We start from the raw sequence: 13,879 nt of genomic DNA on the forward strand, positions 1-13,879 counted from the left end.
GCCTCTGACAACCACCATTCTACTTTCCTGTGAATTTGGCTATTTCATTTAGCCCTAAAGTTCACTGAAATCTTAAGGTTCACCCATGTTGTGGCATGTGTCAGAATTTCATTTCTTTTTAAAGCTAAATAATATCCCTTTTTTTGTATATACCACATTTTGTTTCTCCATTTATTTGTCAATGAACGTTTGGTTTATTTCCATCTTTGGCTATTGAGAATAATGCTGCTAAACACGGGCATACAATGTCTGTTCAGGTCTTTGGCTCTGTTCTTTAAGATATACCTAGACGTTGAATTACTAGATCATATTATGATTTTGTGTTTGATTTTTTGTGTGTAACTGCCATACAGCTTTTCACAGGGTCTGTACCATTTTACATTTCTACCTGCAATGTTAGGGTTCTAGTTTCTCCACATCTTTACCAATGCTTGTTTTTTCTGTTGGTGTGTGTGTGGTTTGTTTGTTTTTAATGATAGCCTTCCCACTGGGAGTGAAGTAGTATTTCAATTTGGTTTTGACTTGTATTTTCTTAATGATTAGTGATGTTGAGCATATTTTTTGTGTTAATTGGCCATTTGTATATGTTTTTGATGAAATATCTATTTAAATCCTTTGCCTGTTTTTTAAAATCAAGTTGTTTTTTGTTGTTGAGTTTTAGGAGTTGTTTTTATATTCTAAATATTTCTCCTTTATTAGATATGTGACTTGTGAATATTTTCTCCCATCTAGTGGCTTACCTTGTCACTCAATCTTATCCTTAATGCAGAGAAGTTTTAAATTTTGATGAAGTCCAATTTATTTGTTTCTTTTTGCCTGTATTTTTGGTGTCATCTAAGAAATCATAGCTAAATCCAACATCACAAAGCTTTTCCCTTTTTTTTCCTATGAGTTTTATAGTTTCAGCTCTTATGTTAAGGTCTTTGGTCCATTTTGAGTTAATTTTTATATATGAAATAAGATAAGGTTCCAATTTCATTCTTTTGCATGTGGATTTAGACAAACTTTTCCCATAAAGAGAGTCTAATAAAAATCTCTTAATAAAATTTTGAGTTGAGTTAAAATATAGGAATCGTTAGTAAGTTAGATTGATGTAGAACTGTTGGTTATTGGTTCTCCTTTCATTTTGTTGGTGGAGTAATGTAGTTGGTCTTCATTTTTTAGAAGAAACTTGATTACTCGTAGTGTGTAGAATTAAGCACCGTGCCCCCCCAACCCCGCCCAATGCCAAATATATTTAGGTCCTAGCTCTGAGAACCTGTGAGTGTGACTTCTGTTTGGAAATAGTGTCTGTGCAGATATAATCAAGTTAAAATGAGATCCTGCTGTGTAGGGTGGACCCTAAACTAGTAACTGGTGTCCTTATAAAATAAGGGCGATTCAGACACAGAAGGCCCAGGGGAGAATGCCACATGAAGACAGAGGCAGAGATTGAAATGAAGTGTCTACCAACACAAGGAACCCCGCAGATTGCCAGCAATCACCATAGCTGGAGAGAGGCATGGAACAGGGTCTCCCACAGAACCTCTAGAAGGAACCAATCCTGCTGACAACCTGGATTTCAGACATGAGGCCCCACAACTGGGAGGGAATGCGTTTCTGTGTTTTAAGCTAGCTAGTTTGTGGTAATTTGTTATGGCAGCATTTGGAAACAAATACAGACGTTGGTATCAGGAAGTGGGATGCTGCTGTAACAAACTAAAAGGGTCTTTGGAATTGGGTAACAGTTACATTCTGGAAGGGTTTTGAGTGACTGATAGAAAAGACTTGATTACCTTAAAAAGACTGTTGGTAGAAAGGTAGACATTAAAGGTGAGGACTCCAAAAAACAAGAAAGCTATAGAGGTAACTTCTATTATTTACAAAATACGTAAATCATTATGAATGGAAGTTGTCCAGACATAAGAATGTTTCTCCCACTGCGGTCTCAGATGCAGTTGAGGAACATGTTTTTGGATGCTGGAGGAAAGGTGATTCTTAGAAAATGGCAGAGTACTTGGCTAAAGTATGGTTTGCTCTTAGGAAAGTAGAACTTAAAAGTGATGAACTTGGATATTTAGTTGAGGAAATTTCCAAGCAAAGTATGAAAGGTGCAGGCTGAGTTTTCCTGCTGTTTATAGTAATATGTGAAGGAAAGAGACAGATTGAGGAAGGAATTGCTAAGCAAGAGAGGAGCCAGGACTCAATGATTTGGAAAAGTTCTAACCTGTACAGATAGGGTGTTTTGGAGGCAGGGCTGAGACTGTGGCTGGACAACCTCTTGATGAAGCAATTAGGTGAGTGACCCATAGATCCAGCCAGTCATCTCAGCAGAAACACTGTCAGCCTGGGCTGAAAGGGACAGAAATAGGATGATTGAAAGGAAGGCTGAACTCCTTGGATCTTACAAGCAGAAAACAGGTCAGTAGACTTCCAAAGAATAGCAAGGAGAGATAAAAAAGCCCTCCTCAGTGATCAGTGCAAAGAAATGGAGGAAAACAATAGAATGGGAAAGACTAGAGATCTCTTCAAGAAAATTAGAGATACCAAGGGAACATTTCATGCAAAGATGGGCTCAATAAAAAACAGAAATGGTATCGACCTAACAGAAGCAGAAGATATTAAGAAGAGGTGGCAAGAACACACAGAAGAACTGTACAAAAAAGATCTTCACGACCCAGATAGTCACATGGTGTGATCACTCACCTAGAGCCAGACATCCTGGAATGTGAAGTCAAGTGAACCTTAGGGAGCATCACTACGAACAAAGCTAGTGGAGGTGATGAAATTCTAGTTGAGCTCTTTCAAATCCTAAAAGATGATGCTGTGAACATGCTGCATTCAATATGGCAGAAAATTTGGAAAACTCAGCAGTGGCCGCAGGACTGGAAAAGGTCAGTTTTCGTTCCAATCCCAAAGAAAGGCAATTCCAAAGAATGCTCAAACTACGGCACAATTGCATTCATCTCACGTGCTCCAAGCCAGGCTTCAGCAGTACGTGAACCATGAACTTCAGATGTTCAAGCTGGTTTTAGAAAAGGCAGCAGAACCAGAGATCAGATTACCAACATCCACTGGATCACTGAAAAAGTAAGAGAGTTCCAGAAAAACATCTATTTCTGCTTTATTGACTATGCCAAAGCCTTTGACTGTGTGGATCACAATAAACTGGAAATTCTTCAAGAGATGGGAATACCAGACCACCTGACTTGCCTCTGAGAAATCTGTATGCTGGTCAAGAAACAACAATTAGAACTGGACATGGAACAACAGACTGGTTCCAAGTAGGAACAGGAGTATGACAAGGCTGTATATTGTCACTGTGCTTATTTAACTGATATGCAGAGTACATCATGAGAAATGCTGTGCTGGATGAAGCACAGGCTGGAATCAAGCTTGCTGGGAGGAATATCAATAACCTCATACAGATGACACCACCCTTATGGCAGAAGTGTAGAAGAACTAAGAGGCTCTTAATGAAAGTGAAAGAGGAGAGTGAAAAAGTTGGCTTAAAGCTGAACATTCAGAAAACTAAGATCGTGGCATCTGGTCCCATCACTTCATGGGAAATAGATGCAGAAACAGTGGCAGACTGTTTTTTTGGGCTCCAAAATCATTGCAGATGGTGACTGCAGCCACAAAATTAAAAGATGCTTACTGCTTGGAAGGAAAGTTATGACCAACCTAGACAGCATATTGAAAAGCAGAGACATTACTTTGCCAACAAAGGTCCCTCTAGTCAAGGGTATGGTTTTTCCAGTGGTCATGTATGGATGTGAGAGTTGGACTGTGAAGAAAGCTGAGCGCCGAAGAATTGATGCTTTTGAACTGTGGTGTTGGAGACTATTGAGAGTCCCTTGGACTGCAGGGAGATCCAACCAGTACATCCTAAAGGAGATCAGTCCTGGGAGTTCATTGGAAGGACTGATGTTGAAGCTGAAACTCCAATAATTTGGCCACCTGATGCAAAGAGCTAACTCATTTGAAAAGACCCTGATGCTGGGAAAGATTGAAGGCATGAGGAGAAGGGGTCAACAGAGGATGAGATGGTTGGATGGCATCACCAACTCAATGGACATGAGTTTGGGTAAACTCTGGGAGTTGATGATGGACCTGGAGGCCTGGCATGCTGCAGTCCATGGGATCCCAAAGAGCCGGACATGACTGAGCAACTGAACTGAACTGAGAGTTACAAACCTCTGTTCTTCAGGAAAAGGGAAGAATAACTCTGAGAGTGACTGGGAGACCAGCAGGGCTGCTCAAAAGCTTGTGGGGCTGTTGCATTACCACAGGCCCAGACAGCATAGGCCCAGGGGACTGGACTGTTTCCTCCTTGACTCCATAAGGCAGCACCACTGCCACTGTGGCCAAGAGGTGTGGCTGCCCTCGCAGGCCCAAAGGACAGAGCATCAGGATAGAGATCATTACTTTTAGACCCTTGAAATCTAATGAAATTTGCCCTGCTTGAGTGCAGACTTACTCTGGACCTACTTACTCCTTCGATTCCTTCTGTTTTCTCCCTTTCAGAATAAGATTATTTTATTTCTTCTCCACCATTGTATTTTAAAGGGAGGTAGTTTGTTTTCTAGAGTCACAGATCATGGAGGGAGAGGAATTTTGCCCCATGATGGACCATTCCCAGAATCTTATCATTCTGATTTACATCAGATTTTGGACTTAAGAATTGATGCTAGAAATGTTGGGATAGAATGAATGTATTTTGCACATGGGAAGGACTTGTGAATTTGGGGGAGCCAGAGAGTTGCTAGAGTTATGTCCCCCCCAAATATATTAAAATCCTAACCACCAGTACCTGTGAAGGTGACCTTTTTGGAAATAGGGCCTTTGCAGGTGTAGTCAATTTGAGATGAGGCCATACTGGACTAGGTCAGGCCATAACCCAATGACTGGTGTCCTTACGAGACGAGAGAAGTCTGAACACGGAATACACGAGGGAGAGTGTCAATTGAAGATGAAGGCAGAGATCGGAGTGGTGTGTCTGCAAGGCAAGGAACACCGAGGATTGCCAGCAGTCATAGGAGTTTGGAGAGAGGCTTGGAACAGATTGTTCCTCAGAACCTCCAGAAGAAGCCAATTCTGCCGACATCTGAATTTCAGACTTGTACGCTCCAAAATTGTGTGGGAATAAATTTGTGTTGTTTTAAGCCGTTCAGTAATTTGCAGCAGTTTGTTACAGCAGTCCTAGGAATCTAATACACTATTTCTGTGTTTTTCTGTTATGAGTATGTAACTAAAGGAATGTTTCTCAGCCTCCTAATTCTCAGAAGTTATTCTTTAGCTCTTCTGTTCTTTGTCATTGTTATGTCTTATGTGGTATATGAAATTGTCGTATGTATATTTGGGGAAATTTTGACTACTTCATTAATATTTGGAAAATCCAAATATTTTTCTGCAACTGTTGAAATGTATTAAATCTTCACATCATTGCATTAGACTTTTAATGTTGATGATTTCAGTAAATCCTGTGTAATAATGTAATTTTCAAATGTGGAATTCTTCCTAAACTCTAGAAGTAGAGCTTTATATTTATTTTTATTTATTACTCATTTATTGTAATAATTACTAATTTATTTATTTATTATTCCATTTTAAAAAGGATCATTCTAGGAAAAAGGGTCTTACAAGTATTTCAAATTTTGCTCATTATTTCAGTTATTAAACTCATAAAATTGTATACTATTATTAGTTTAAATTTAATTATGACTTTAGGTATATAATTTTAAAGCAAACTCCATTTTTGAGTTAAATTCAAAATTTAACTCAAGGCAATTGACAAGTGGTAAGTATATATGTTATTGATCTGTTCAGTTCAGTCACTCAGTCGTGTCCGACTCTTTGCGACTCCATGGACTGCAGCACGCCAGGCCTCCCTGTCCATCACCAACTCCCAGAGCCTACTCAAACTCATGTCTATTGAGTCAGTGATGCATTCCAACCATCTCATCCTCTGTCGTCCCCTTTTCCTCCTTCCTTCAATCTTTCCCAGCATCGGGGGCTTTTCAAATGAGTCGTTTTTTTTGCATCAGGTAGCCAAAGTTATGAAGTTTCAGCTTCAGCATCAGTCTTTCCAATGAATATTCAGGATTGATCTCCTTTAGGATGGACTGGTTGGATCTCCTTGAAGTCCAAGGGACTCACAGGAGTCTCCTCCAACACCACAGTTCAAAAGTATGAATTCTTCGGGGCTCAGCTTTCTTTAGAGTCCAACTCTCACATCCATACATGACTCCTGGAAAAACCATAGCTTTGACTAGACGGACCTTTGTTGGCAAAGTAATGTCTCTGCTTTTGAATATGCTGTCTAGATTGGTCATAACTTTTCTTCCAAGGAGCAAGCATCTTTTAATTTCATGGCTGCAGTCACCATCTGCAGTGAATTTGGAGCCCAAAAAATAAAGTCTGTCACAGTTTCCATTGTTTCCCCATCTATTTGCCATGAAGTGATGGGACCAGATGCCATGATTTTAGTTTTCTGAATGTTAAGTTTTAAGCCATCTTTTCCACTCTCCTCTTTTACTTTCATCATTGTTTTAACAAAGAGAATTTATAGAGGAAAAATTTCACTTAAGAGATCCCTATGTTCACAATCCTAAAACAATAATTTTCATCTTTGCATCTTCTTCATATATATGAGATAGTTACCATGATTAATAATTATGCATGATTTATTTTTTAAGCTTTATATAGGCTATCTTTAAATAGCAGAGAACTTCTTGAGTGTATCTTAAAATTGCAAAATTTTTTTAAATTGCAAAAATTGACTCTTACAGTTTTATAAAGTGACATTGTAGCTATACAGATTCAAACCTTTAAAATTATTGGGTTACTTTAATTTTGTACTTACTTCTTTTTCTATTTTCAGCACATGAATGCACATCATGCTTATGAATCTCAGATCTCATCAATGGCAAAAGCTATTTCTAGATTAGAAGAAGAGCTGAGACACCAAGAAGATGAGAAAGCAGCAGTGCTAAATGATTTGTCATCTCTTAGGGAACTTTGCATTAAGCTTGATTCAGGCAAAGATATTATGACCCAACAATTGAATTCCAAAAATCTTGAATTTGAGAGGGTGAGAACTTAAAAAGATTGTCTTGTACCATACTATTTTATTTAGCCCTATGCTAATTGTTTTACTTTACCATTCACTACCAAATATATTTGTTCCCCTTTAGAGCGGTGACTTCTGACTACAGGATTTTGACAACTAGATTTGACTATTAGATTCATTGCCAAGATTTCTTTGGCAAATATAATAATGAAGTTAGGTGCTATTTTGAAGCAGATGGGTACTTAGAACATGAGTCTTCTAATTATAGAACAGGAACATATCCCACTGTATTTTCTCTGTTTAAGACTTCTGTGAAGAATTGAGCAGCTTATTCCTCCCTAAGTGGAATATTTTTCCTGGTAAAAATTTTACTCTGATTTGAAAGTTGAGTAAGCTGGAACTTTGCATTCCTAAACTGAAGCACGTTACTTTAAACAACCCAATGAGTATTCTTAAACATGAGTGTTTCTAGTTTTCACTCATTTAGTAGTAACTTTATTTTCAGAGACAGAGAAGCTTCAAAACTGGTTTAGCTGTGTAATGAGAATATATATATTTAATAAACCAGAAGGGCCTCCTGGCTGATAAAGCGGTCACGTTTTAGAGTTTTATGTTAATTACTCTTTCTTAACAAAATAATGCAAAAGAAAATTATATGAGGGTTGGAATAAGTCTTATGGTCAAAATAAATCCTAACTAAAAATAACAAAGATTATTGTGAAAATAAAATGTTGTTATTATACTTAAAAAAGTATTTTAGAATCTTTAGTCAGTACACAGAATAAAGCAACTGGTGTTTGTATAGCTCTCCAGATAATATTTCAGAATAAGTCTAAAATTGTACTGAAGTAATCTCACTTTGTTCTTGTAGGTTACAATGGAATTAGAAAATATAAAATCAGAGTCAGAGCTGTTAAAAAAACAACTGTTGAGTGAGAGACATACAATTAAAAACCTTGAATCATTGTTGGCTACAAATAGAGATAAAGAATTTCATTCCCATTTAACTTCCCATGAGAAGGATACAGAAATTCAGCTACTTAAAGAGAAGTTGACCCTTTCAGAAAGCAAACTGTAAGTGTCATAATTCAACTTATGTGAGGGAAAGTCTGTCACAAATAATTTTTCAATGTGAATAGTTTTTTGTAGACTTGTAACATAAAGAAAATGATAGAAAAATACTGGAGGAACAAAAAAAAATTTTTTTTTTTTTCAATTTTTGGGGAGAGGAGGATGGGAGTTGAAACAGTGGTAACAAACCAAAATATTTTGCTTATGTAGCAGCTCCTGTTGGAAATCCAGAAGAGACATCATGTTTGGAGATGTAATTTGTGTATGTTCACTACAGAAATGGTACCCATGAAAGTGAATGAGTGACCTTTCAAAAAATGTCTACAGTTGAGGAACAAAGAGGAAAATCAGAGACGGAGAACATTTCAGAATGGGGAGAGTTGGCTGTTTCATGCTATGGATTAGGGAAATAACTTTGAAAAGCATGAAATTTGACCCTCATAAATATATAGATTACTTTTTAGGAGATTGATGATGGTGCCTTTTTAGGATGGAGAAGTTGGGACATATTTTTGGAAGAGGGAGTGAAACCCAGAATAGACAGTATAAGTAGAATAATTAATTTTGTTTATTTATTTATTTTTGGCTGTGCTGAGTCTTCAATACTTCTGTGCAGGCTTTCTCTTAATTGTGGCCAGCAGGGGCTGCGGCTCATTGCAGTGGCTGGGCTTACTGCAGTGTTTCTCTTGCAGAGCGCAGGCTCTAGGTGCGCGGGCTTCATTAGCTGTAGCATGTGGGCTCTGGAGCGTCGGCTCAGTAGTTGTGGCACACAGGCTTAGTTGCTCCATGACATGTGGGATCTTCCTGGGCCAGGGACTGAACCCATGTCTCCTGCATTAGCAGACAGATTCGTAGCCACTGCACCACCAAAGAAGTCCCAATAATTAACTTTTAAAAGGAGTGAGAAATATTACTCTTCCTGAGGTAGGAGTCAAGAAAGAGCCAATAAAAATACTCTACACTTCAGTGTTACAATTCATGTCTTCTCAAATTTGCATCTCCAGCATTGCTGGAGTGCGTAGCACATACTGGAAGCTCAGTAAATGTTTGTTAAATAAATGAGATGAATGAAAAAGAAAACTCTGTGATGGAAATCCAGATGATTATGAAATTATTGTTGAAAAGTCTTCTTTTATCCTTATATGTCACCTCCATTTGTTTTCTTAATAACAAAAACAAAATTCCATAGTACTTGACTCTATAAAACAGAGTATATGTTACTTACTTGACTTTTTTTGTATTTGTTTTTAAGAAATAGTCAAAGCCGGGAAAACACCATGCTCCGGGCCAAAATGGCACAATTACAAACAGATCTTGATGTTCTGAAAAGGCAGATTTCAACTGAAAGATATGAACGGTAAGAAAATATTTTTAACATTGGACAGTGTTTTTATTTATTCCCTATATTCTACTCCAAAAAGGCTTCTATATGGCTTATAAATAGCAAACTTTTCTTGGCATTAATATGGAAGATAAATTCCTTTGGTAATTTTTTCTAAAATGGCAATACATGTTGCATAAGATATTATCCCCATAATAAAATAGCAGAGTAGCAAGTATTGTATAAATAAATATTTGCTATAGCATTCCTCAGGGCAAAATCAGGACATTATTTTAAAGGATTTAGTTAGGGAATCAACAAAGTAGTAAGGATTCTACAAGAGGCAAAACTTTATGATCCAACAGGAAATTCCAAATACAAATTATTATATAAGTGATGATCATAGGGCAGTTAAAAAATACATATCATATACTATGCATGTATTCTATTAACTATCTAGTATTGTACCTATATTATCATTAGAAGCTAATGTCACACAAATAGTAAATAGCAGAGCCAAGACTAAAATCTGTCTAACTATAAACCCTGTGTTCTTAATCTTTACAATATATTCCTTCAGTTCAGTTCAGTTCAGTCGCTCAGTCGTGTCCGACTCTTTGCGACCCCATGAATCATAGCACAGCAGGCCTGCCTGTCCATCACCAACTCCCGGAGTTCACTCAGACTCATGTCCATCGAGTCAGTGATGCCATCCAGCCATCTCATCTTCTGTTGTCCCCTTCTCCTCCTGCCCCCAGTCCCTCCCAGCATCAGAGTCTTTTCCAATGAGTCAGCTCTTCACATGAGGTGGCCAAAGTACTGGAGTTTCAGCTTTAGCATCATTCCTTCCAAAGAACATCCAGGGCTGATCTCCTTCAGAATGGACTGGTTGCAGGCTAGTAATTTTCACACTCACTTATATGTCAGTTCATTAGCTTTATTATGTTGAAAAACTTAATCTCAAAGTGTTACAAATAGAAATGAGACCTGGTTTAACAGTTAAAATCCAAATCTAATTTGCGAATCAATTTGTCAAGTTAACTTTTCTTCCATTATTCTTTCCTACCATATTAATACCATAGACATCAACATATCTAAGATTTCAATCTTTAGTGGTCAGATTGCTTATTTAGATCAACTTTTTGGGTTCTCTAATCTTACTCTTACCCATTTATATCAAAAACTTTTAAATAATATGTAATTTAGATGATAGATGAAATTTGCTAGGAAATGAATATTTATGATTTCAAAGAGAGATGAAGCCTGAGACTGAATCTTTGTCATGAAAGCAATGTTAACTTCTTGTACTTTAAAAGATCCAGTTTCTGAGCATGCTAAACTGAATGTGTATGATGATTTTCATTTATTAATGACAGTTGAAATTCTCTTCAATTCAAGGGTCCTAAACCAAGCTCTTTATTTCCTTGGGTTAGAGACTCCCCCTTAATTCCTCTCCTTTTTCTTGCCCATGGTCCCCAAAGAAACGTCTACCCATGTAGCTGTGTCTTTCCTTCTCTTTACCATCCAGCTAAACCATGGGTTCTTAAAGAAAAAATATCATTGCCACAGGGGACAGTATGGGTTCTTGGGGGAAGAGGGAATGGCAAAAAAACCTTAGGTGTTAACCGTGATTTGTGGCCCTCCGAAGGACCACAGTACATTAGCAGTGTATCTGTGTATTAAAATTTGATGGAGGGTAGGACATCTAAGGAGACATCTAAAAATAAGTTTTAGGGGATTATAAGGGAAAAAGTTGCAGTTCAGTTCAGTTCAGTTCAGTCACTCAGTTGTGTCCGACTCTTTGCAACTCCATGAATTGCAGCACACCAGACCACCCTGTCTATCACCAACTCCTGGAGTTCACTCAGAGTCACATCCATTGAGTCAGTGATGCCATCCAGCCATCTCATCCTCTGTCGTCCCCTTCTTCTCCTGCCCCCCAATCTCTCCCAGCATCACAGTCTTTTCCAATGAGTCAGCTCTTTGCATGAGGTGGCCCAAGTACTGGAGTTTCAGCTTTAGCATCATTCCTTCCAAAGAAATCCCAGGGCTCATCTCCTTCAGAATGGACTGGTTGGATCTCCTTGCAGTCCAAGGGACTCTCAAGAGTCTCCTCCAACACCACAGTTCAAAAGCATCAATTCTTCGGCGCTCAGCTTTCTTCACAGTCCAACTCTCTCATCCATATGACCACTGGAAAAACCATACCCTTGACTAGACGGACCTTTGTTGGCAAAGTAATGTCTCTGTTTTTCAATATGCTGTCTAGGTTGGTCATAACTTTTCTTCTAAGGAGTAAGCATCTTTTAATTTCATGGCTGCAGTTACCATCTGCAGTGATTTTGGAGCCCCCAAAAATAAAGTCTGACACTGTTTCCACTGTTTCCCCATCTATTTCCCATGAAGTGATGGGACCAGATGCCATGATCTTTGTTTTCTGAATGTTGAACTTTAAGCCAACTTTTTCACTCTCCACTTTCACTTTCATCGAGAGATTTTTTAGTTCCTCTTCACGTAGAAATCCTAGATATTGAAAAGTTCAAGTCAGAAAGTCTAGCCCAGGCACTCTGAACAGCCCACAGTAGAGTTGGCAACATAGTCACTATGCTTTGTGGGACAGACCCAGACATGGGGAAGGAAAGCATAAAAGAACACAGATGATTTTACTTCTAACACTTGGGCATTTTGACACAGGAAGAAGGAAGAGAGCTAGATTTATGTGCAAGAAGTGGGAGAACTAGGAGCAGAGAGGGGAGCCATTCAGCTTTGAAAAATCTATATTCAGAGGAGCTTTGAACAATCTCTTAAAGTACATCCTCCTTTAATTGAAATCTTTTATCCACAACTTAAAAATTATATAAAGACATGATTTAAATTTAGTAGAAATACTAATTAATTGAGTAGAAATTATGTAACCAATAACAATAACAGAGCCTTTTATTTGTATACCACTTTTGGTGTAATCTCTTATTTTGTCTTTCCTGACAGAGAACGAGCAATTCAAGAGATGCGTCGGCATGGTCTTCACACGCCACCCCTTAGTTCTACTATGAGGTCTCCTTTACATTCTCCTGAACATATAAACTGACTATCAGAAAGGTATCTATATAGCACCAAGTACAAGCAAACTACTAATAATCTCTGGTTAAAAAAATTGCAAGAGTTGTTTTCTGAGTCAGTGGGGAAAAGTAGTCTCGACTAGAAAGGTAGTCGACAACTTTTGGAAGTAATGGAATGTGCTGTATTGTGGTGGTGATGGTTACATGAGTGTATATCAGTGTAAAATCTCATTGAACTGAACATTTATAATCCATGCATCTTATTATATGTAAATTATACTTTAATTTAAAAATTAAAGGACAATATGAAATCTCACAGTGTAATATTTGATAGAGTCCCAGACTCAAGGTACAAATAACAGATAGTGAAAGTATAGACAAAGACAGAAAATATTATTTAATATTGAAAGCTAGGACAGATTTTTTTAAAGTAAATTATATATACAGAAATACATACAGAAAAGTGCTGTATCATAGTATATACAGCTGAGTGAATTTTTACAGATTGAACACACCTATGCAACCTGCACTCAGAACAAGAAACAAAGCATAACCTCTCTTTCGGGCTTCCTTCTGGTCATACTTGGCTCAGACAGTAAACAATCTGTGCCTGCAGTGCAGGAGACCTGGGTTTGATCCCTGGGTTGGGAAGATCCCCTGGAGAAGGGAATGGCTGCCCACTCCACTCCAGTATTTGGGCCTGGAGAATTTCATGGACTCTCCATGGGGTCACAAAGAGTCAGACATGACTGAGCAACTTGCACTTCACTTCTGGTTGTAATCCCTGCTCTGAAAGTAACTGTTTTGGTTATTCGGAGCATAAATGCCTTTTCTGTGTTCCTGGACATTTTATAAATGAAATATATTTCTGACTTTTCTTCCTCAACAGTACCTTTGTGAGATTCATTTATACTGCTGTGTACTTGTAGATGGTTCAGTCTTGTTGTATTATATTCCATTGTGTGAACTTAGCCACAGTCCATTTACTCGTTCTGTTTTTGATGAGCGTTTGATCATTTCCAGTTTGGGCTATTATAGACAAACATGATAAGCATTCTAGCACCTTATAGATACCGTACATTTCTTTGGGGTATACTCTTAGGCAGGAAATTGTTAGGTCACACTGGGCACACATATGTTCAGGCTTGAGTAGTTTTGGCAAGTCAGTTTTCCTAAGTGATTGCAAAGAGCTGGAGTATATTTGAAGAAGAGTAAAAGTGACGTGCTCATACATTGGACATGGGAATGAATGGGTCAGACCCAGAGTTTGAAAGGTAGGTGAAAGGTAGGTAGTCAAGTCTTACCTTGAAGAAGTAGTAAAGTCAATCCTGAGTCCTTTTAAAAATTATATTTTTTGGCCTCTTTCAGTAGAAATAT

General features: G+C 37.9%; 1 protein-coding gene across 1 annotated transcript in view; it reads left to right on the forward strand.

Annotated features, from left to right (window-relative positions):
- Window positions 1-12,531, forward strand: part of CEP135 (centrosomal protein 135) — a 65,167-nt gene extending 52,636 nt beyond the window's left edge. The window contains exons 21-24 of the mRNA XM_068975565.1: window positions 6,863-7,072; window positions 7,923-8,125; window positions 9,375-9,479; window positions 12,432-12,531. Of these exons, the coding sequence (XP_068831666.1) occupies window positions 6,863-7,072; window positions 7,923-8,125; window positions 9,375-9,479; window positions 12,432-12,531 (618 nt within the window). The remainder of the gene's footprint in view (window positions 1-6,862; window positions 7,073-7,922; window positions 8,126-9,374; window positions 9,480-12,431) is intronic.
- Window positions 12,532-13,879: the final 1,348 nt, after the last annotated feature.

Source organism: Capricornis sumatraensis, chromosome 7, assembly GCF_032405125.1.
Source record: "Capricornis sumatraensis isolate serow.1 chromosome 7, serow.2, whole genome shotgun sequence".
Lineage (NCBI taxonomy): Eukaryota > Metazoa > Chordata > Mammalia > Artiodactyla > Bovidae > Capricornis > Capricornis sumatraensis.